This window comes from Coregonus lavaretus (assembly GCF_964263955.1).
Source record: "Coregonus lavaretus genome assembly, chromosome: 4".
In the NCBI taxonomy this organism is placed as follows: domain Eukaryota; kingdom Metazoa; phylum Chordata; class Actinopteri; order Salmoniformes; family Salmonidae; genus Coregonus; species Coregonus lavaretus.
Genome location: NC_139991.1, coordinates 68,339,130 through 68,362,207, shown reverse-complemented (window position 1 = coordinate 68,362,207; position 23,078 = coordinate 68,339,130). Strand labels below are relative to the sequence as shown.

Here is a 23,078-nt window from a genome sequence, read left to right as displayed (position 1 = left end):
CCGCCCCAATCCCGCTAAGATTCAGCACCACAGCAGTGGAATGAGGACACTAGACGGCCACACATTTAAGAAATGATATAACTGATGTTGGACAATCGAATTCGATATGTAAATTAACGAAATTCGTCAAGGCTGGTTCATTGAAAGAAAACGTATTTTACAATGCTCATGTGAAATGAGGCCCGGGCCATGCATTTATGAAAACACTTGTTTCCAAAGCTCAAATTATACATCTCACTCTTTGTATAGTTCTACTGGATGATGTTAATAAACGTTATGTTTATTGTAATTTGAACTATCGTGGGGTTGTGACTTGTGTGATATACACTGAGTATACCAAACATTTGGAACACCTTCCTAATATTGAGATGCACCCCCCCTTTTGCCCTCAGAACAGCCTCAATTCGTCGGGGCATGGACTCTACAAGGTGTCGAAAGCATTCCACATGGATGCTGGCCCATGTTGACTCCAATGCTTCCAACAGTTGTGTCAAGTTGGCTGGATGTCCTTTGGGTGGTGGACCATTCTTGATACACCCGGGAAACGGTTGAGCGTGAAAAACCCAGCAGCGTTGCAGTTCTTGACACAAACCGGTGCGCCTGGCACCTACTACCATACCCTGTTGAAAGGCACTTCAATATTTTGTCTTGCCCATTCATCCTCTGAATGGCACACATACACAATCCATGTCTCAATTGTCTCAAGGCTTAAAAATCATTTTTTAACCCGTCTCCTACCCTTCTTCTACACTGATTAAAGTAGAATTAACAAGTGACATCAAATAAGGGATCATAGCTTTCACCTGGATTCACCTGGTCAGTCTGTCATGGAAAGAGAGTTCCTAATGTTTTGTATACTCCATGTACGTGGCTTATTGATAACAAGTTTGTTTCCTACTCCAGGCAGCTGGCTGCCTAGTGATTGCAACATTGTAACTCTGATGTGAACAGTTGGCAATGATCTTCCGTTTCCAACTGCTACTGAATAAGCTCAACTGAAATGCACCAATTGTGCATGATAAACATCATTATACTAGTCTATCAACCCATTCCAAATCTTTATGCATTAAAACCTGTACCGTATTTTCCGCACTATAAGGCGCACCGGAGTATAAGCCGCAGCAGCTAAATTGAATGATGTGTACATATATAAGCCGCACTGGACTATAAGCCGCAGGTGTTTTAATGTTTAATTACCATATGTAAGGGTTCGTGCACAGAGGGGATTGTCGGGAAAGAGATGGCCGCTTGAGGAAGCTCCCATTTATTAACATTTCAACAAACAAGTTGAATATTTGCATAACGTATTCAAGTGTTACCATTTAGTGCAATAGTAGCTACAGAACATATACTGTGCTGTGTAAACTGTACTGTATCACATAGCGTTTCAGACACACAAACTTTTCAACTTTCAAACTTAAACGGTGCGCTCCCAGCGCACATACCGGCAGTGATCTACAGCAGTGGTTTTCAACCAGTGGTCCTTGAGGGAGTGCTAGGGGTTCCCTAGCAAAATTAGTTAATAGCGTCACAATCATTTAACCACTTAACTTTGGTTATTTTTGAAAAACCTTGAAAAAGTGTGCACATCTTTGAATATTTATCTACATTATAGCCTACAGTAGTACCATAACAAAAAACAAAGCTTACAGCGCTTGACGGGGCAATATCAATGGCTAAATTAAATGTGTTTTTTTTAAAGTGCTAAATAAAGTGCCTGTAACACGACAGTAAGCGCGTAAGCCTAAAGTTGCAGCAACACGGCTGCTTAAAATATATACGGTAATCAGCCTACCAGAAAAGTCATTAATCCTCGTCTTCATCTTTTAGGCTAAGGTGCAGTACACGGCTGTAACCAGAAAGGTCAAGTCATTAATCCTCATCTCCGTCTTCTTCCTGCGTACTAAAACCACCAAAGTCCACATCTTCACTGTCGGAATCGAACAGCCTCTGAAGGGCCTCAGCTGTGACGGCGTCCTCCTCTTCATCACGCAGTAGTCCAGCCTTTCGGAACCCGTTAATGATCGTGGATGTTTTGACACTCCTCCACGCTATCAGGATCCACTCGCAAACTTGAGTGAAAGTTGCTTTTCGCATGCGACCAGTTTTGGTGAATGATTTATCGCCGCTAGTCATCCACGCCTCCCACTGAACGCGTAGTGCCACTTTGAACGCACGATTGACACTGATGTCGAGTGGCTGCAGATGCTTCGTTGTGCTCCCAGGAATCACAGCTGGAATCGAGTTTGTGCTCTTGATGGCTGCTTTCACATAATCCGTTATATGGGCCCTCATGCTGTCCAAAACGAGCTAAGCTTTTTTTTTGGCGAAAGAATCCTCCAGGGCACTTGACGTAGCACTCATTCAGCCACTCATTCATTACACTTTCCATCATCCACCCTTTCTTGTTGACTTTAAAGGAGATGCCGTTCAGGATCTTTTCTTTTGGCATTGTAATCCGCTTAAAAATCACCATTGGCGGAAGCTTTAATCCAGATGCTGTGCAGCCAAGAACACAAGTGAAATTCGTTCTCTCGTGGCCAGTGGTTCTCAACGTGATGGACGATTCACCTTTCTTGTTAACAGTCCTAGTGAGAGGCAGGTCAAACGTCAAAGGCACTTCATCCATATTTATGATCTGGTCCGGTCCGGTCCGATGGAATATTCCTCTATCTTTCTTTGTGTGAATTCGCCGAAGTTTGTTATTTTTTCCTGGTAGTCGGGAGGGAGTTGCTGACACACAGTCGTCCGCGCCCTGATGGACAGTCCCTTTCGTTTCATAAATCTGAAAACACCAGGATGGTCCACCTCTAAAATTTTCAATTTTCATTTCGGTGGCGACTGTTTCAGCTTTCAGTCGGATCTGCACGGTGGAAACACCTCGGCCGTCTGCTCTCTGTGTGTTCACCCAATCTTCAAGAAAGTCTTCAAGTTCGGGCCATCTGCTTTTATTACCTCTGAAAGCTTTTTTTGACTTTTTGCATTGAGACAGTTCTTCCCGCTGGCGTCTCCAACGTCTCACCATTGACTCATTGATGCCAAGGCTACGTGCAGCAGCTCTATTTCCTTCTTTTACAGCCAGATTGACTGCCTTTAACTTAAAAGCTGCATCATATGCATTTCTACGTTTGTTTTCCATAATGAGGCTTTGTGCATGAAAACTTCCTTTGCACAAAATGTCTCGCGCTCGTAATGTCTGTCTGTCTTGCCCTCGTTCTGTCTCTCGTTCTGTCTCTCGTACCACTCTTTTCCGGCCTCCAGCTTTTCCTGCTGGAGCCCGCCGCTTAAAGGTGGGGGGCGCGGACCGGTCATAGAGCCCATAGAGTTAAAGTTGGTGGACTGTAACCTGTAAAATCCATAGATTTAAGAGGTCTTCTAGTGGCCGTTAGCTGTAAAAATCCATAGATTAGCCACACCGTTATATAAGCCGCAGGGTCGAAAAATGGGGAAAAAGGCGCGGCTTATAGTCCGAAAATTACGGTAATTTAAATGGATTTTTATTTGGATTTTATGTAATGGACATACACAAAATAGTCCAAATTGGTGAAGTGAAAGAAATTCTATAAAATAAATAACGGAAAAGTGGTGTGTGCATATGTATTCACCCCCTTTGCTATGAAGCCCCTAAATAAGATCTGGTGCAACCAATTACCTTCAGAAGTCACATAATTAGTTAAGTAAAGTCCACCTGTGTGCAATCTGTGAGTCACATGATCTCAGTTTATACACCTGTTCTGAAAGGCACCACTAAGCAAGGGGCACCACCAAGCAAGTGGCACCATGAAGACCAAGGAGCTCTCCAAACAGGTCAGGGACAAAGTTGTGGAAAAGTACAGATCAGGGTTGGGTTATAAAAAAAGATCCGAAACTTTGAACATCCCACGGAGCACCATTAAATCCATTATTAAGAAATGGAAAGAATATGGCACCACAACAAACCTGCCAAGAGAGGGCCGCCCACCAAAACTAACGGACCAGGCAAGGAGGGCATTCATCAGAGGCAACAAAGACACCAAAGATAACCCTGAAGGAGCTGCAAAGCTCCACAGCGGAGATTGGAGTATCTGTCCATAGGACCACTTTAAGCCGTACACTCCACAGAGCTGGGCTTTAGGGAAGAGTGGCCAGAAAAAAGCCATTGCTTAAATAAAAAAATAAGCAAACACGTTTGGTGTTTGCCAAAAGGCATGTGGGAGACTCCCCAAACATATGGAAAAAGGTACTCTGGTCAGATGAGACTAAAATTGAGCTTTTTGGCCATCAAGGAAAACACTATGTCTGGCACAACCCCAACACCTCTCATCACCCTGAGAACACCATGGTGAAGCATGGTGGAGGCAGCATCATGCTGTGGGGATGTTTTTCAGCAGCAGGGACTGAGGAACTGGTCAGAATTGAAGAAATGATGGATTGTGCTAAATACAGGGAAATTCTTGAGGGGAAACCTGTTTCAGTCTTCCAGAGATTTGAGACTGGGACGGAGGTTCACCTTCCAGCAGGACAATGACCCTAAGCATACTGCTAAAGCAACACTCGAGTGGTTTAAGGAGAAACATTTAAATGTCTTGGAATGGCCTAGTCAAAGAATTGAGAATCTGTGGTATGACTTAAAGATTGCTGTACACCAGCGGAACACTTCCAACTTGAAGGAGCTGGAACAGGTTTGCCTTGAAGAATGGGCATAAATTCCAGTGGCTAGATGTGCCAAACTAATAGAGACATACCCCAAGAGACTTGCAGCTGTAATTGCTACAAAAGGTGGCTCTACAAAGTATTGACTTTGGGGGGGTGAATAGTTATGCACACTCAAGTTCTGTTTTTTTGTCTTATTTGTTGTTTGTTTCACAAGAAAAAATATTTTGCATCTTCAAAGTGGTAGGCATGTTGTGTAAATCAAATGATACAAACCCCCCAAAAATAAATTTTAATTCCAAGTTGTAAGGCAACAGAATAGGAAAAATGCCAAGTAGGGTGAATACTTTCGCAAGCCACTGTACATGACACAGGGGCGGCATATGTTGATCTTTCCTAGGGCAGAAGCAGAACTGCTAGGACCGGGTCTGACGAAGACAATCATTTGCCTCCAATTTACTTGCGTTTGCGGTGGACCTTGGCCTGCTCAAAGTGAGCCGCTGCTTTTGGGAAGTCAAAACTGTCCAACTCCTTGGAACAGCTTAAATGGACATCAGCCTCGTTACTTTGTCCTCAAGATGGCGCGATCTTGAAGCTGTCTTTACTCTGTTTTGGAGAAAGAATCCCCTCTCGGCGGGCACACTGGAAACAGGGATAATCAAACACATTCTTTGCCAATTTAGCAAAATAATGCATTTTATTCATTCACTTGAATACATTATTTATATATATATATATATATATATATATATATATACTGCTCAAAAAAATTAAGGGAACACTTAAACAACACAATGTAACTCCAAGTCAATCACACTTCTGTGAAATCAAACTGTCCACTTAGGAAGCAACACTGACTGACAATACATTTCACATGCTGTTGTGCAAATGGAATAGACAACAGGTGGAAATTATAGGCAATTAGCAAGACACCCCCAATAAAGGACTGGTTTTGCAGGTGGTGACCACAGACCACTTCTCAGTTCCTATGCTTCCTGGCTGATGTTTTGGTCACTTTTGAATGCTGGCGGTGCTTTCACTCTAGTGGTAGCATGAGACACACAAGTGGCTCAGGTAGTGCAGCTCATCCAGGATGGCACATCAATGCGAGCTGTGGCAAGAAGGTTTGCTGTGTCGGTCAGCGTAGTGTCCAGAGCATGGAGACGCTACCAGGAGACAGGCCAGTACATCAGGAGACGTGGAGGAGGCCGTAGGAGGGCAACAACCCAGCAGCAGGACCGCTACCTCCGCCTTTGTGCAAGGAGGAGCAGGAGCAGCACTGCCAGAGCCCTGCAAAATGACCTCCAGCAGGCCACAAATGTGCATGTATCTGCTCAAACGGTCAGAAACAGACTCCATGAGGGTGGTATGAGGGCCCGACGTCCACAGGTGGGGGTTGTGCTTACAGCCCAACACCGTGCAGGACGTTTGGCATTTGCCAGAGAACACCAAGATTGGCAAATTCGCCACTGGCGCCATGTGCTCTTCACAGATGAAAGCAGGTTCACACTGAGCACGTGACAGACGTGACAGAGTCTGGAGACACCGTGGAGAACGTTCTGCTGCCTGCAACATCCTCCAGCATGACCGGTTTGGCGGTGGGTCAGTCATGGTGTGGGGTGGCATTTCTTTGGGGGGCCGCACAGCCCTCCATGTGCTCGCCAGAGGTAGCCTGACTGCCATTAGGTACCGAGATGAGATCCTCAGACCCCTTGTGAGACCATATGCTGGTGCGGTTGGCCCTGGGTTCTTCCTAATGCAAGACAATGCTAGACCTCATGTGGCTGGAGTGTGTCAGCAGTTCCTGCAAGAGGAAGGCATTGATGCTATGGACCGCCCGTTCCCCAGACCTGAATCCAATTGAGTACATCTGGGACATCATGTCTCGCTCCATCCACCAACGCCACGTTGCACCACAGACTGTCCAGGAGTTGGCGGATGCTTTAGTCCAGGTCTGGGAGGAGATCCCTCAGGAGACCATCAGCCACCTCATCAGGAGCATGCCCAGGCGTTGTAGGGAGGTCATACAGGCACGTGGAGGCCACACACACACTACTGAGCCTCATTTTGACTTGTTTTAAGGACATTACATCAAAGTTGGATCAGCCTGTAGTGTGGTTTTCCACTTTAATTTTGAAATCCAGACCTCCATGGGTTGATAAATTTGATTTCCATTGATAATATTTGTGTGATTTTGTTGTCAGCACATTCAACTATGTAAAGAAAAAAGTATTTAATAAGATTATTTCATTCATTCAGATCTAGGATGTGTTATTTTAGTGTTAGTGTTTTTTTAGCAGTATTTATAATTTTAATGGTAGGTTTATTTGAACAGTGAGAGACAGAATTACAACAAAAAAATCCAGAAAAACGCATGTCAAAAATTTTATAAATTGATTTGCATTTTAATGAGGGAAATAAGTATTTGAACCCCTCTCAATCAGAAAGATTTCTGGCTCCCAGGTGTCTTTTATACAGGTAACGAGCTGAGATTAGGAGCAAACTCTTAAAGGGAGTGCTCCTAATCTCAGTTTGTTACCTGTATAAAAGACACCTGTCCACAGAAGCAATCAATCAATCAGATTCCAAACTCTCCACCATGGCCAAGAACAAAGAGCACTCCAAGGATGTCAGGGACAAGAATGTAGACCTACACAAGGCTGGAATGGGCTACAAGACCATCGCCAAGCAGCTTGGTGAGAAGGTGACAACAGTTGGTGTGATTTTTCGCAAATGGAAGAAACACAAAATAACTCAATCTCCCTCGGCCTGGAGCTCCATGCAATATCTCACCTCGTGGAGTTGCAATGATCATGAGAACGGTGAGGAATCAGCCCAGAACTACACGGGAGGATCTTGTCAATGATCTCAAGGTAGCTGGGACCATAGACACCAAGAATACAATTGGTAAAACACTACGCCGTGAAGGACTGAAATCCTGCAGCGCCCGCAAGGTCCCCCTGCTCAAGAAAGCACATATACAGGGCCGTCGGAAGTTTGCCAATGAACATCTGAATGATTCAGAGGAGAACTGGGTGAAAGTGTTGTGGTCAGATGAGACCAAAATGGAGCTCTTTGGCATCAACTCAACTCGCCGTGTTTGGAGGAGGAGGAATGCTGCCTATAACCCCAAGAATCCCCACCGTCAAACATGGAGGTGGAAACATTATGCTAAGGGGGTGTTTTTCTGCTAAGGGGACAGGACAACTTCACCGCATCAAAGGGACGATGGACGCGGCCATGTACCGTCAAATCTTGGGTGAGAACCTCCTTCCCTCAGCCAGGGCATTGAAAATGGGTCGTGGATGGGTATTCCAGCATGACAATGACCCAAAACACACGGCCAAGGCAACAAAGGAGTGGCTCAAGAAGATGCACATTAAGGTCCTGGAGTGGCCTAGCCAGTCTCCAGACCTTAATCCCATAGAAAATCTGTGGAGGGAGCTGAAGGTTCGAGTTGCCAAACGTCAGCCTCGAAACCTTAATGACTTGGAGAAGATCTGCAAAGAGGAGTGGAACAAAATCCCTCCTGAGATGTGTGCAAACCTGGTGGCCAACTACAAGAAATGTCTGACCTCTGATTGCCAACAAGGGTTTTGCCACCAAGTACTAAGTCATGTTTTGCAGAGGGGTCAAATACTTATTACCCTCATTAAAATGCAAATCAATATATAACATTTTTGACATGCGTTTTTCTGGATTTTGTTGTTGTTATTCTGTCTCTCACTGTTCAAATAAACCTACCATTAAAATTATAGACTGATCATTTCTTTGTCAGTGGGCAAACATACAAAATCAGCAGGGGATCAAATACTTTTTTCCCCTCACTGTACATACATACATACATACAGTGGGGAGAACAAGTATTTGATACACTGCCGATTTTGCAGGTTTTCCTACTTACAAAGCATGTAGAGGTCTAATTTTTATCATGGGTACACTTCAACTGTGAGAGACGGAATCTAAAACAAAAATCCTGAAAATCACATTGTATGATTTTTAAGTAATTAATTTGCATTTTATTGCATGACATAAGTATTTGATCGCCTACCAACCAGTAAGAATTCCGGCTCTCACAGACCTGTTAGTTTTTCTTTAAGAAGCCCTCCTGTTCTCCACTCATTACCTGTATTAACTGCACCTGTTTGAACTCGTTACCTGTATAAAATACACCTGTCCACACACTCAATCAAACAGACTCCAACCTCTCCACAATGGCCAAGACCAGAGAGCTGTGTAAGGACATCAGGGATAAAATTGTAGACCTGCACAAGGCTGGGATGGACAGGTGTCTTTTATACAGGTAACGAGTTCAAACAGGTGCAGTTAATACAGGTAATGAAGTGGAGAACAGGAGGGCTTCTTAAAGAAAAACTAACAGGTCTGTGAGAGCCGGAATTCTTACTGGTTGGTAGAACTCTTTTTTTGGTTACTACATGATTCCATATGTGTTATTTCATAGTTTTGATGTCTTCACTATTATTCTACAATGTAGAAAATAGTAAAAATTAAGAAAAACTCTGCATTGAGTAGGTGTGTCTTAACTTTTGACTGGTACTGTATATAAATATAAAAACAAATAGGCCTATTTTAACAATGAAAAGGCTTTGTCTAAAATGAAATAAAATGATCTGTGTAACATTGCTACATAGCCTACCATTACGTTAAACAATGTATAAATACAACCGCTACGGAAAAATTACGGAATAAAAAAAAATGTCAAATATTTGAAGAATCTCAAATATAAAATATATTTTGATTTGTTTAACACTGTTGGTTACTACATTATTTAATATGTGTTATTTCATAGTTTTGATGTCTTCACTATTATTCTACAATGTAGAAAATAGTAAAAATAAAGAAAAACCCATGAATGAGTTGGTGTCCTAAAACTTTTGACCGGTAGTGTGTGTGTGTGTATATATATATATATATATAAATTCGCAAAAATGTCTAAAAACCTGTTTTCACTTTGTGGGGGTATTGTGTGTAGATTGATGAGGGGGAAAAAAGAATTTAAGCCATTTCATAGTAAGGCTGTAACGTAACAAAATGTAGAAAAAGTCAAGGGGTCTGAATACTTTCCGAACGCACTGTAATTACAAAGTACATTCAAAGTGTAAAAAGGAAAGCTTTGTTGCATTTGACCTGTCTGCAGTTACCTTATATAAAAAATGCTAAATCCCCTAGTTTATTCATAACAATTCCAATTATTTAATTGAAATATGACACAGGGCACCAAACAAGCAAAGTCCCAAAGAAGAACTAGGACACTGATCCCAATCTTTGGTCTGATTCTAATAACCAAACCTCTGTAATTAGCATGGAGGAACAGAGCACTACAGCAGGGCTGGCTTTGGTTAATTCCAGGATGGGACCAAGCCTCCAGAGACAGGGTCACTGTGCCCCAGATTTCACACGCAGGCCTCGTCCAAAAAGCTACGCTGCCTGGACCCATCAGGATGATAAGAATCCTACCACAGGAGGCTGCTGAGGGGAGGACGGCTTATAATAATGGCTGGAATGGAATGAATGGATGCGTTTGATACTGTTTCATTTATTCCGTTCCAGCCATTACTCCACCCCAATTAATTAAGGTGCCACCAGCCACCTGTGAATCCTACCAATTACAATAGGGTTTCAGGTACAGGCCTACAAGCATCACACTCCATGTGGAACCGAGTCTGGAGCTATGAAAAACAACAGCTGTCTTTGAGCCTTAGCTCGTCAGGGAGTTAACGTGATCAAAATAAAAGAGTCCAAAGCTCGAGGGAAATTGCCACGCTCTTCAGCAACACGAGTTAGTTTCTTTGTAAATCATTTGCAAAGCTATACTGTAAATATACATACCGATTATATGGAGTGCAACATAAGAAGATGTGATTTATTTATTTTTTAAACATCCCTGTCAACATTTAGGCCAATCAATTCCATTAGCTATCGTTCCATCATCATCTCTTAGCATGAGTCAGAGATTCTACTACACACACAGACAACGTTTGGAGCCGTTTCCCTGGCAACTCCCAAATTCTAAGGTGGAGGCTCTGTCTGTCATGTGTTACCAAATCGCCCAGTGTGACGGCTACTATAGGACCAGAGTGCAGAGTAGGAATGGGCATTTGAAATTATTTCACTATTCAAATAATATATTTTTGGGGGATATCCGGGGATAGTTGAAATACACTGAGTGTACAAAACATTAGGAACACATTTCTAATATTGAGTTGCACCTCCTTTTGCCCTCAGAACAGCCTCAATTCGTCGGGGCATGGACTACAAGGTGTCAAAAGTGTTCCACAGGGATGCTGGCCCATGTTGACTCCAATGCTTCCCACAGTTGTGTCAAGTTGGTTGGATGTACTTTGGGTGGTGGACTATTCTTGGTACACACGGGTAACTGTTGAGTGTGAAAAACCAAAAAGCGTTGCAGTTCTTGACACACTTCAACTGGTGCGCCTGGCACCTACTACCATACCCGGTTCAAAGGCACTTCAATCTTTTGTCTTGCCTATTCACCCTCTGAATGGCACACATACACAATCCATGTCTCAAGGCTTAAAATTCCTTCTTTAAAAATGCATCCTCTTCATCTGCACTGATTGAAGTGGATTTAACAAGTGACATCAATAAGGGATCCTAGCTTTCACCTGGTCAGTCAATGTCATGGAAAGAGTAGGTGTTCCTACGGTTTTGTACACTCAGTGTACATGTGTTTTAACGAAAAACATAAAAAAACATAACTTTAATGGAGACTTGCTCGCACGACTCAAGAGCCGGTGAGCTACACTCTGCTTGTTTAAGCTGGAGGGTAGGGCGAGAGAGGCGCAGGGGCCGGTGTATGTGACAGTCTGTGTGTGGCATGGAGGGAGAGAGAGCGAAAGTAGCCAAACCGACCGACACTTGTTAGACAAACTTGTTGCTGCCATAGGTTATCTATCATACCATCTGGTAGTGCCTGTCTTGACTGCATTACATCGTTGTAAAGAAGCTAGCTAGCTACAGTAGCCAGCTAGGTTAGACAGTTAGCTAACTAAAGTAGCAAGAATAATTGAGGCAATTTTGCTGCGCTCCCTATAGCTACTTGTCTACAACAACTCCATTCATATGAAACAAAAGCCAAAACTGTTGACCTTCTCATTTAGCCAACTTAATTTAATTCCGTAATTTTTCCGTAGCTGTTGTATTTATAAATGTTTTACGTAATGGTAGGCTATGTAGCAATGTTACAGAGAATTTTATTTCATTTTAGACAAAGCCTTTTCATTGTTAAAATAGGCCTATTTGTTTTTATATTTATATACAGTACCAGTCAAAGGTTTGGACACACCTACTCATTGCAGAGTTTTTCTTAATTTGTACTATTTTCTACATTGTAGAATAATAGTGAAGACATCAAAACTATGAAATAACACATATGGAATCATGTTGTAACCAAAAAAAGAGTTAAACAAATCCAAATATATTTTAGATTTGAGATTCTTCAAAGTAGCCACCCTTTGCCTTGATGACAGCTTTGCACACTCTTGGCATTCTCTCAACCAGCTTCATGTGTCCGTGTCTGTTACTTGTGTGTCTGTTACTTGAACTCTGTGAAGCATCTATTTGGCTGCAATTTCTGAGGCTGGTAACTCTAATGAACGTATCGTCTGCAGCAGAGGTAACTCTGGGTCTTCCATTCCTGTGGCGGTCCTCATGAGAGCCAGTTTCATCATAGTGCTTGATGGTTTTTGCGACTGCACTTGAAGAAACTTTCAAAGTTCTTGAAATGTTCCGTATTGACTGACCTTCATGTCTTGAAGTAATGATGGACTGTCGTTTCTCTTTGCTTATTTGAGCTGTTCTTGCCATAATATTGACTTGGTCTTTTACCAAATAGGGCTATCTTCTGTATACCCCTCCTACATTGTCACAACACAACTGATTGGCTCAAACGCATTAACATGGAAAGAAATTCCACAAATTAACTTTTAAGAAGGCACACCTGTTAATTGAAATGCATTCCAGGTGACTACCTCATGAAGCTGGTTGAGAGAAAGCCAAGAGTGTGCAAAGCTGTCATCAAGGCAAAGGGTGGCTATTTGAAGAATCTCAAATATATGATTCCATATGTCATTTCATAGTTTGTCTTTACTATTATTCTATAATGTAAAAAATAGTAAAAATAAAGAAAAAACCTTGAATTATTAGGTGTTCTAAAACTTTTGACCAGTAGTGTATATACATAAACTCAGCAAAAAAAGAAACGTCCCTTTTTCAGGACCCTGTCTTTCAAAGACAATTCGTACCCATGCAGGTACAGGATGGCAACAACAACTGCCCGAGTTATACCAGGAACGCACAATCCCTCCATCAGTGCTCAGACTGTCCGCAACAGGCTGAGAGAGGCTGGACTGAGGATTTTAGGCCTGTTGTAAGGCAGGTCCTCACCAGACATCACCAGCAACAACGTCGTCTATGGGCACAAACTCACCGTCACTGGACCAGACAAGACTGGCAAAAAGTGCTCTTCACCGACGAGTCGCGGTTTTGTCTCACCAGGGGTGATGGTCGGATTTGCGTTTATCGTCGAAGGAATGAGCTTTACACCGAGGCCTGTACTCTGGAGCGGGATCGATTTGGAGGTGGAGGGTCCGTCATGATCTGGGGCGGTGTGGCACAGCATCATCGGACTGAGCTTGTTGTCATTGCAGGCAATCTCAACGCTGTGCGTTACAGGGAAGACATCCTCCTCCCTCATGTGGTACCCTTCCTGCAGGCTCATCCTGACATGACCCTCCAGCATGACAATGCCACCAGCCATACTGCTCGATCTGTGCGAGATTTCCTGCAAGACAGGAATGTCAGTGTTCTGCCATGGCCAGCGAAGAGCCCGGATCTCAATCCCATTGAGCACGTCTGGGACCTGTTGGATCGGAGGGTGAGGGCTAGGGCCATTCCCCCCAGAAATGTCTGGGAACTTGCAGGTGCCTTGGTGGAAGAGTGGGGTAACATCTCACAGCAAGAACTGGCAAATCTGGTGCAGTCCATGAGGAGGAGATGCACTGCAGTACTTAATGCACCTGGTGGCCACACCAGATACTGACTGTTACTTTTGATTTTGACCCCCCCTTTGTCACATGTCTGCAGTTGACAGTGAGAGGACGTTTATTTTTTTGCTGAGTTTATTTACATACACTACCGTTCAAAAGATTGGGGTCACTTAGAAATGTCCTTGTTTTCAAAAGAAAAGCAATTATTTGGTCCATTACAATAACATCAAATTGATCAGAAGTACAGTGTAGACATTGTTAATGTTGTAAATGGCTATTGTAGCTGGAAACAGCTGATTTTTAATGGAATATCTACATAGGCGTACAGAGGCCCATTATCAGCAACCAATCAGTCCTGTGTGCCAATGGCACGTTGTGTATGCTAATCCAAGTTTATCATTTAAAAAAGGCTAATTGATCATTAGAAAACCCTTTTGTAATTATGTTAGCACAGCTGAAAACTGTTGTGCTGATTAAAGAAGCAATAAAACTGGCCTTCTTGAGACTAGTTGAGTATCTGGAGCATCAGCAATTGTGGGTTCAATTACAGAATCAAAATGGCCAGAAACAAAACACTTTCTTCTGAAACTTGTCAGTATATTCTTGTTCTGAGAAATGAAGGCTATTCCATGCGAGAAATTGCCAAGAAACTGAAGATCTCGTACAACGCTGTGTACTACTCCCTTCACAGAACAGCGCAAACTGGCTTTAACCAGAATAGAAAGAGTGGGAGGCCCCGGTGCACAACTGAGCAAGAGGACAAATACATTAGTGTTTGAGAAACAGATGCCTCACAGGTCCTCAACTGGCAGTCTCAACAGTGAAGAGGCGACTCCGGGATGCTGACCTTCTAGGCAGAGTTGCAAAGAAAAAACCATATCTCAGACTGGCCAATAAAAATAAAAGATTAAGATGGGCAAAAGAACACAGACACTGGACAGAGGAAGATTGGAAAAAAGTGTTATGGACAGACAAATCGAAGTTTGAGGTGTTCGGATCACAAAGAACATTTGTGAGACGCAGACCAAATGAAAAGATGCTGGAGGAGTGCTTGATGCAATCTGTCAAGCATGGTGGAGGCAATGTGATGGTTGGGGGGTGCTTTGGTGGTGGTAAAGTGGGAGATTTGTACAGGGTAAAAGGGATCTTGAAGAAGGAAGGCTATCCCTCCATTTTGCAACGCCATGCCATACCCTGTGGACGGCGCTTGATTGGAGCCAATTTCCTCCTACAACAGGACAATGACCCAAAGCACAGCTCCAAACTATGCAATAACTATTTAGGGAAGAAGCAGTCAGCTGCTATAATGGTCTGGCCAGCACAGTCACCGGATGTCAACCCTATTGAGCTGTTGTGGGAGCAGCTTGACCGTATGGTACGTAAGAAGTGCCCATCAAGCCATTCCAACTTGTGGGAGGTGCATCAGGAAGCATGGGGTGAAATCTCTTCAGATTACCTCAACAAATTGACAACTAGAATGCCAAAGGTCTGCAAGGCTGTAATTGCTGCAAATGGAGGATTCTTTGACGAAAGCAAAGTTTGAAGGACACAATTATTATTTCAATAAAAAAATCATTATTTCTAACCTTGTCAATGACTACATTTCCTATGCATTTTGCTATATTTCCTCTTCAAACTCATTTCATGCATGTTTTCATGGAAAACAAGGACGTTTCTATGTGACCCCAAACTTTTGAACGGTAGTGTATATATACACACATTTTTTTCTCAAAACGAATACTCCCCCAAGTAATCGAATACTAACGTCCGTTCAGATATTTCGAATAACCGTGCCCATCCCTAGTGCAGAGAGCTTATCGCACAGTGCAAGATGCTCCAGTCCTTTGGGGTGATTTGGTATCGGTGAAACCATGTTTTGTTGGGTGTTAAATCATCTTGTTTACGTTGGCTTGAGCGTACTAGCACAGGCAATTATCATAAACACACCCCCATAATGCCACCCCTCCCATTTCAACACAAAGGGCTTCTATGCAGGACTTCACAACGCTGATGCAGTGAGACAGATTTCACCAATGCGTCAACCAAAACGCTCATGTTTGACAACACTGTTGCGATGCACGTGTCTCAATTACAACCAGCCACAACACTTGTGTCTGACCACACCGTTGCAGTGAGTCGAGCTGTAATTAGTTTGCAGTGTTTCCCGTCTCTTCTAGGGAAGCGTTTGTTTCAGAGTGGGATGCTGTCACGCCACTTCAGTTTCTAGCCATACATCCTAGGGACGAGCGGAATGGAGAAGTAATGAAGCGACCAATTCCAAGCTCTCAGACAATCATTCAGGCACGCGTTGTTACTACTGTACACACTCGTCAGGGACAGAGCGGGGGAGGGAGACAGAGAGCGAGCAAAGGGAGGCCTGCAGCTACTGACATACCTAGCCTAAAAATAGACTAGAAATGACTGATTAACTCCAACACAACCCATTGGCCACATGGGATATGGCGAACACATGGTCTGACATGAATATTTTTCAATTTTAATGTGTGCGTGATTGCATGCGTCTATTCTGTGTATGTGATGTATTGAAAAGAAAACATCTTAACCCAACAGTAAGGGTTGGCAAAAGAGACAAAGTGCCACATTAAAATGACAACGTTGCACTCTTCAAATTGGGGTTGATACAAAGAAATGGTGTATTACAGCTTCATATTTTTATTCACCTTAATTTTAAGAGTATGGAGCTTATTTCCAACACTGATCATTTCAGGTCTACGAGCGATTTACTAAATATAACTACGTGTGCAGGTGAAGGATGGGCATCTGAAATGATTTTACTACTAAAATAATATCATTTTTTCAGATATTGCTCTTGACAAATGAAAACGAAGCAAATGCACCTGGCAGAGGTAAATGGGACAGACTGATTTTCTCCGTAGTTTTGGCTAACAGCAATTTGCGACAGATTTTCATGCAAATACTCTCAAATCTGCATTTTAAAAAGATGTGCATTTTCCTACCAGAGGTGTGTTTCCATTAAACTGACTTGGTGCACATATAAAGCACTTAGTCGTATAACTTTTCCTTCATCCAAGAAAAAAATAGTGTTTCCATCCTATTTTTATCTATGTCGATGATTTTGGTACAAAAAGTCTGCGATAAACAGCAAAGCAAATGTGCCCACACTGATCTTGGTACGTGCGCTCTAGCCAACAGCTGGCAGATACAGTGCAGAGGGTACATGATGAGATTATGGATAAGAGTAGGATAATTTTTTTGTCAATTGACAGCCAAGCACCAATCATCATTTCACCACCACAAATTACCCTGTGAAGTTCATCATAACTTATTTTGTCTGTAACCTAATAAACTGTGCATGCTTTTCCAAGTCGCAGTGGGACCACACAACATAGCATCACGTTACTGCAAGTTTACTTCGATGTGATGGTTATTATGTCAATATTTGCACATAAAAGCGTTTCCACCTTAATTGTCGCATAATCTATTGCACCAACAAAAACATGCTCCCACCTTGTCTAGTTTTGTTTGTCGACATTTGGAAAGTTTACCGACAAATTATCTGTTTCCATCAGGCCTGTCGTTACATTTTTTATCAGACGTACTTTACTGGCATAAAAAGGTAGGAGGGAAACCTGGTTATTGAAAGAGAAGCCAGATTTTTTCGTCATGATAGAACTAATTCTGAAACAAAAATATGTTCTGGTGAGTGTTTTGCATTGATCTGTGTCAATGCAAAACACACATTAAGTGCATGTCTGTAATTGCTATTTGAAGTGTGGGAAATAACATACCGGTCTCGGGACAGACTGTATGGCTAAATGGACAGCAGTAGCTCAACGCAATTCAAAAGTTTGTTTTATTAAATTAACAATTTCAAATATCATGGTATATCATTGTAGGTAAAAATGTCACAAGGATCATTTAAATCTAGAGCTTTTTCAATGTTAAAATAGGCCTACCATTTATTTTCTCCAAAGATGAACACTCACTCAAGTAATCTAATACTAACGTCCGTTCGGATATTGGATTGATCGATTAACCGTGCCCATCCCTAGCGCATTTGTTTTCATTTTTTATATCTTACTGCATTGAATGTCACAGATAACTAAAGAGTATTCCATTGAGAAGTAAACATTTAGAAACGACTCATCAACAGCCATAAATCCAAACACAACTACAGAAACCTCAAGAGACAGAGACTGACCTTAGACCATTGAAGAGTTGTTTGGACTTGTCCAGCAGGTAGCAGAAGTCTGTGACCGTCTTCCTTTCACCCAATGGGATGTCATCCTCAGCCCCAGCTCCAGTCATGTCACCTGCTTCTCTCCCCTGAAAAACCAGAGAGCATCTATGACTTGACAGAGGCCATAATATGTATGGTAAAACTAAAGGGCATTTTGTCATTTATCATTCTTTGTTGTAGATAATATCCATATAATGTCTGTAAGCTCAAACAAAAATAAATTGGAATAATAGATTTTCAATTGAAGCCTGCAAATGCCATGTCTGTGGAATACATTTTGTTTGGAAGATTACAAAAGACCACAAAAAAAATGGGGGGAACTTGTGTCTTTTAAACAACTGTGGGAAAAGGTAAAACCATAGCATAGGGAAGAACAGCAAGCCTCATCACAGTGAGTAGTCTATTATGAGAGGTTTGGTCCTGGTTAAAATGGAGGTAGTGTGTGGGAGGCCAGTGAGGCCAGAGGCTAAATAGGCACTGTTCATCTGCTATGTCATGCAGCTGAAGAGGGACAGATCAGCAAACACACATGCACACCCTCCCCCCCTACACACAGTCACTGAAATATATTGTTTGTGTGTGTGTGTGTCTTTTTTGCATCACCAGAAAACCCAAGGGCTCTACACTGTCCAACAATTCACTGTCAAGCTCTGGTGATCAGACTCTGGCAATGAGCATGTAACTTGCCAACCAGCGCATGCATACAAGGTGTGTGTGTGTGTGTGTGTGTTTGTGTAAGATTGGGTCATACACACACACTGAAATGTAGCGTGCAAGCATATTTTCTGCATCACCAGATGACCAAAGGGCTCTACACTGTCCAACTGCTGTTAAAGCCAACCAGCTCAAGCATATTACTTCCCCTTTTGCAGAATAGGTGTAACCAATTATAACCAGTTTTACAGAAAAATATGTTTGACATTTTGGATAATGTTTTATAAAGCCACTAGTTCATGAATTTGTGTGAGAATACAAGACTTGCCCCCAGACATCTAGCTACACACATTTCCCCTTGTGGTTAAGGGAAGCAGTATCAATAGTATCACTAATGTAGCCTAGTATATTGTGGCAGCATTGAGAACTTAGCTAGGGTCTGGGGCAATCAAACATCATATTGAAATGATCCACAAATTAAAGCAGCAAACTGTTCGCTGCTCTGGCATCCCAATGGTGGAACAAGCTCCCTCACGACGCCAGGACAGCGGAGTCACTCACCACCTTCCGGAGACATTTGAAACCCCACCTCTTTAAGGAATACCTGGGATAGGATAAAGTAATCATTCTACCCCCCCCCCCTTTTACTCCACCCCCCCCCCCCCCCCCCCCCCCAAAAAAAACATTGTAAAGTGGTTATCCCACTGGCTATAAGGTGAATGCACCTATTTGTAAGTCGCTCTGGATAAGAGCGTCTGCTAAATGACGTAAATGTAAATGTAAATGTTGCATCATGTTATTGGTATGATTGTCATTGGCAATAAATGGGGACAGGGTCAAGAGGAGAGTTGATTGAATTGACATGCTGGTCCCTAAAACAACAAAAAGTGACAACTGTGCAAGGGACACTGTATAGTCCAAAAAGTAGGTTCCATTCAAATGAATGGCTCCCTCCCCAGACTGGAGTTGGAAGTAGTGGAGAAATCGTCACAATTTGCTTCATTGCCATCATTTCATTTCAGTGGACATTTTGGACAATTGCCACTCAAGAGCTTGTGCTATTGCATTTCAAATCTCCAGTGTATAACGTGGATCATATCATCATCTGGCGACCAAGGCTTCAGAAATCATATCAAATGTACTCACCTCTCAGAACAGGACAGGCTTGTGTCAAGTCGGAATCCACTTGGAACAGTAGAGGTCGACCCTATAGGTGCCTATACGTCTTAAAATGAGATTGTTTTGATATCAGTGAAGAGGTATTGATTAAAATGACAATTTGTGCACAAATTAAACGGCCACACGCAAGTAACGTTATTTGCAGTGACAAAGTACTGCCAGTTACTAGCTAGCTAGTTGAGCTATCGTTACATCGTAAATTCACGATTTTATGTGGGTGATTTAACGTTGTGCAAATAACTACATAGCTAGCTAGACAGCTAATAACGGTATGGCTGCACTCATTCATCAAATCAATAATGCATGCACCTATTAAGTAGCAAACTAGCTAACGTTAGTTAGCTAGTTGGTAACGTTGAGGTTGTAACGTTAACGTTACTAACTAGGTAGATTTGGAAGCGTGCATGAAAAAATAGCCTTACCACTGCTTGGTAATGCAAAACCGTTATTGTATCTCGATTCTTTTGTCTATGCAATCAATTACTGTAGCGCAATGCATGTAGTTAGCTAGCTATTAGCAATGCATAAATCTAAGAAGCTTGCTAATGATGTGCAACCAATTTCACCTGGCTACTAGTTAGCTGCGAAAACAACTGGGCAGTGGGATACGTAGCTACTGTAGCTAGCCAGCTAAAGAAAATAAAGCTAGCTAGCCATTTCTCGACTACCCCAAATATACTAGCTAGCTAGTTAGCTAGCTAAACTGGCTAACTACCTGACTCAGTCCTGATGTCTCCACCCTGTCGTCCTCAGAGCAACCGTATCCAGGTATAAATGAATGAACCCTTTTAAGTCAGAGCCTCCAATGCAGTGCCACACTGTCATTTACAGCTGTTTTACACTAGGAAAAATAAACGGAACAGTGGTGCACCAAGCGGATGGCAGTCAAACTAACTGCGGGTGGTTGTATACGTGTGTGCTCAGACTGTGGAAGAAGGAGGGTGAATGGAGAAAAAGCGTCAACGTTCTGCACGAGGGGTTTATGACCAATCAAGTTCACGTTTTCAGTCAGTCGTCTTTGCTAACTGGTTAAAGCCAGTCTTTAAGAGTTCCAGTCATTTCAATAAATTAAATAAACACATTGATTTTGAAGAATGAATTTATACTTTCATGACATACTTGAATTAGTAAACTGCCGTAGGTTATCATAACCAAAAACCTAAGGATATAATATATTCCTTTAATTATGACACCTTCAAATCATGTATGAAGTATGAAAGTAAATTGACCAATATGTAAATCAGTGCAACCACTGCAGGGCTCAAACCCTGACTTCAAGCCAACTGAAGTATGCTAACCACAATCCAAAGAGAGTTCAAGCTGTTGCAGGTAGTTGCGCCATCCCACTTCTGACACCAAATGGAATTGTATTTGTCACATGCTACATAAACAACAGGTGTAGGCTAATAGTGAAATGTTTACTTACAGCCCCATCCATACAATGCAGACAAAAATCGAAAAATAACAGGGAAAAAATTATAACGAGGAATAAATACTCACTGAGTAAGGATAACGTTGCTATATATATATATATATACATACATACACACGAGGTACCTGTACCGAGTAGATGTGCAGGGTTGCGAGGTAATTGAGGTAGATACAGTATGTACATATAGGTAGGGGTAAAGTGACTAGGAAACAGGATATACAGTGGGGAGAACAAGTATTTGATACACTGCCGATTTTTCAGGTTTTCCTACTTACAAAGCATGTAGAGGTCTATAATTTTTTATCATAGGTACACTTCAACTGTGAGAGACGGAATCTAAAACAAAAATCCAGAAAATCACACTGTATGATTTTTAAGTAATTAATTTGCATTTTATTGCATGACATAAGTATTTGATCACCTACCAACCAGTAAGAATTCCGGCTCTCACAGACCTGTTAGTTTTTCTTTAAGAAGCCCTCCTGTTCTCCACTCATTCCCTGTATTAACTGCACCGGTTTGAACTTGTTACCTGTATAAAATACACCTGTCCACACACTCAGTCAAACAGACTCCAACCTCTCCACAATGGCCAAGACCAGAGAGCTGTGTAAGGACATCAGGGATAAAATTGTAGACCTGCACAAGGCTGGGATGGGCTACAGGACAATAGGCAAGCAGCTTGGTGAGAAAGCAACAACTGTTGGCGCAATTATTAGAAAATTGAAGAAGTTCAAGATGACGGTCAATCACCCTCGGTCTGGGGCTCCATGCAAGATCTCACCTCGTGGGGCATCAATGATCATGAGGAAGGTGAGGGATCAGCCCAGAACTACACGGCAGGACCTGGTCAATGACCTGAAGAGAGCTGGGACCACAGTCTCAAAGAAAACCATTAGTAACACACTACGCCGTCATGGATTAAAATCCTGCAGCGCATGCAAGGTCCCACTGCTCAAGCCAGCGCATGTCCAGGCCCGTCTGAAGTTTGCCAATGACCATCTGGATGATCCAGAGGAGGAATGGGAGAAGGTCATGTGGTCTGATGAGACAGAAATAGAGCTTTTTGGTCTAAACTCCACTCACCATGTTTGGCGGAAGAAGAAGGATGAGTACAACCCCAAGAACACCATCCCAACCGTGAAGCATGGAGGTGGAAACATCATTCTTTGGGGATGCTTTTCTGCAAAGGGGACAGGACGACTGCACCGTATTGAGGGGAGGATGGATGGGGCCATGTATCACGAGATCTTGGCCAACAACCTCCTTCCCTCAGTAAGAGCATTGAAGATGGGTCGTGGCTGGGTCTTCCAGCATGACAACGACCCGAAACACACAGCCAGGGCAACTAAGGAGTGGCTCCGTAAGAAGCTGTCGTATCGGGTGAATGGTGGCAATTATTGCTGATAAACAAAGGAGTCCGCTCATACTGAACTTTGATCATAAGGTTTATTCATATCAAAAGCTTCAGCATAAGTGACAGATGACATGACATCCGGAGAGCGACGCCTCAGAATGGCCGCTCTGCCTTCTCCTTCGTTTAACCCCTACTTATAAATAATGCAAAAAGATGGGCTCCCTCTTCTGGCCAATCACCAGTCTCCCCTGTCTACAACACACTTCCTGTCTGTTGTATGTGGCGTTACACAAAAACATTCCCTCTTGATACTAAAATCAACATTCTTTCAGTTCCACTTAAAAACATTTAACATAGGCATAATCCTAATACACGACATATCCCCCCTTCGAGACGAACTAAAAGTCTCGAAAACAAACAGAATAGGATTATGACTAGTAACAATTTATCTTATTGAGTATCTTTAACATTAAACCAAAAACATTATTCTCTAGAGTGTAAATACCTTTCTATGAAATATGAATAACTGTTTATGAAGTGTGAATACATTACTATGAAATATGAACAAATCTT

The 23,078-nt window shown here is 42.4% G+C and overlaps 1 protein-coding gene across 1 annotated transcript in view; it reads right to left on the bottom strand.

Moving 5' to 3' along the window:
- Nucleotides 1-20,475, bottom strand: part of scai (suppressor of cancer cell invasion) — a 46,346-nt gene extending 25,871 nt beyond the window's left edge. Inside the window, exons 1-3 of the mRNA XM_084159832.1 lie at nucleotides 20,432-20,475; nucleotides 19,684-19,762; nucleotides 17,845-17,969 (exon numbers count right to left, since the gene is read on the bottom strand). Of these exons, the coding sequence (XP_084015958.1) occupies nucleotides 17,845-17,951 (107 nt within the window). The 5' untranslated portion in view covers nucleotides 17,952-17,969; nucleotides 19,684-19,762; nucleotides 20,432-20,475. The remainder of the gene's footprint in view (nucleotides 1-17,844; nucleotides 17,970-19,683; nucleotides 19,763-20,431) is intronic.
- Nucleotides 20,476-23,078: the final 2,603 nt, after the last annotated feature.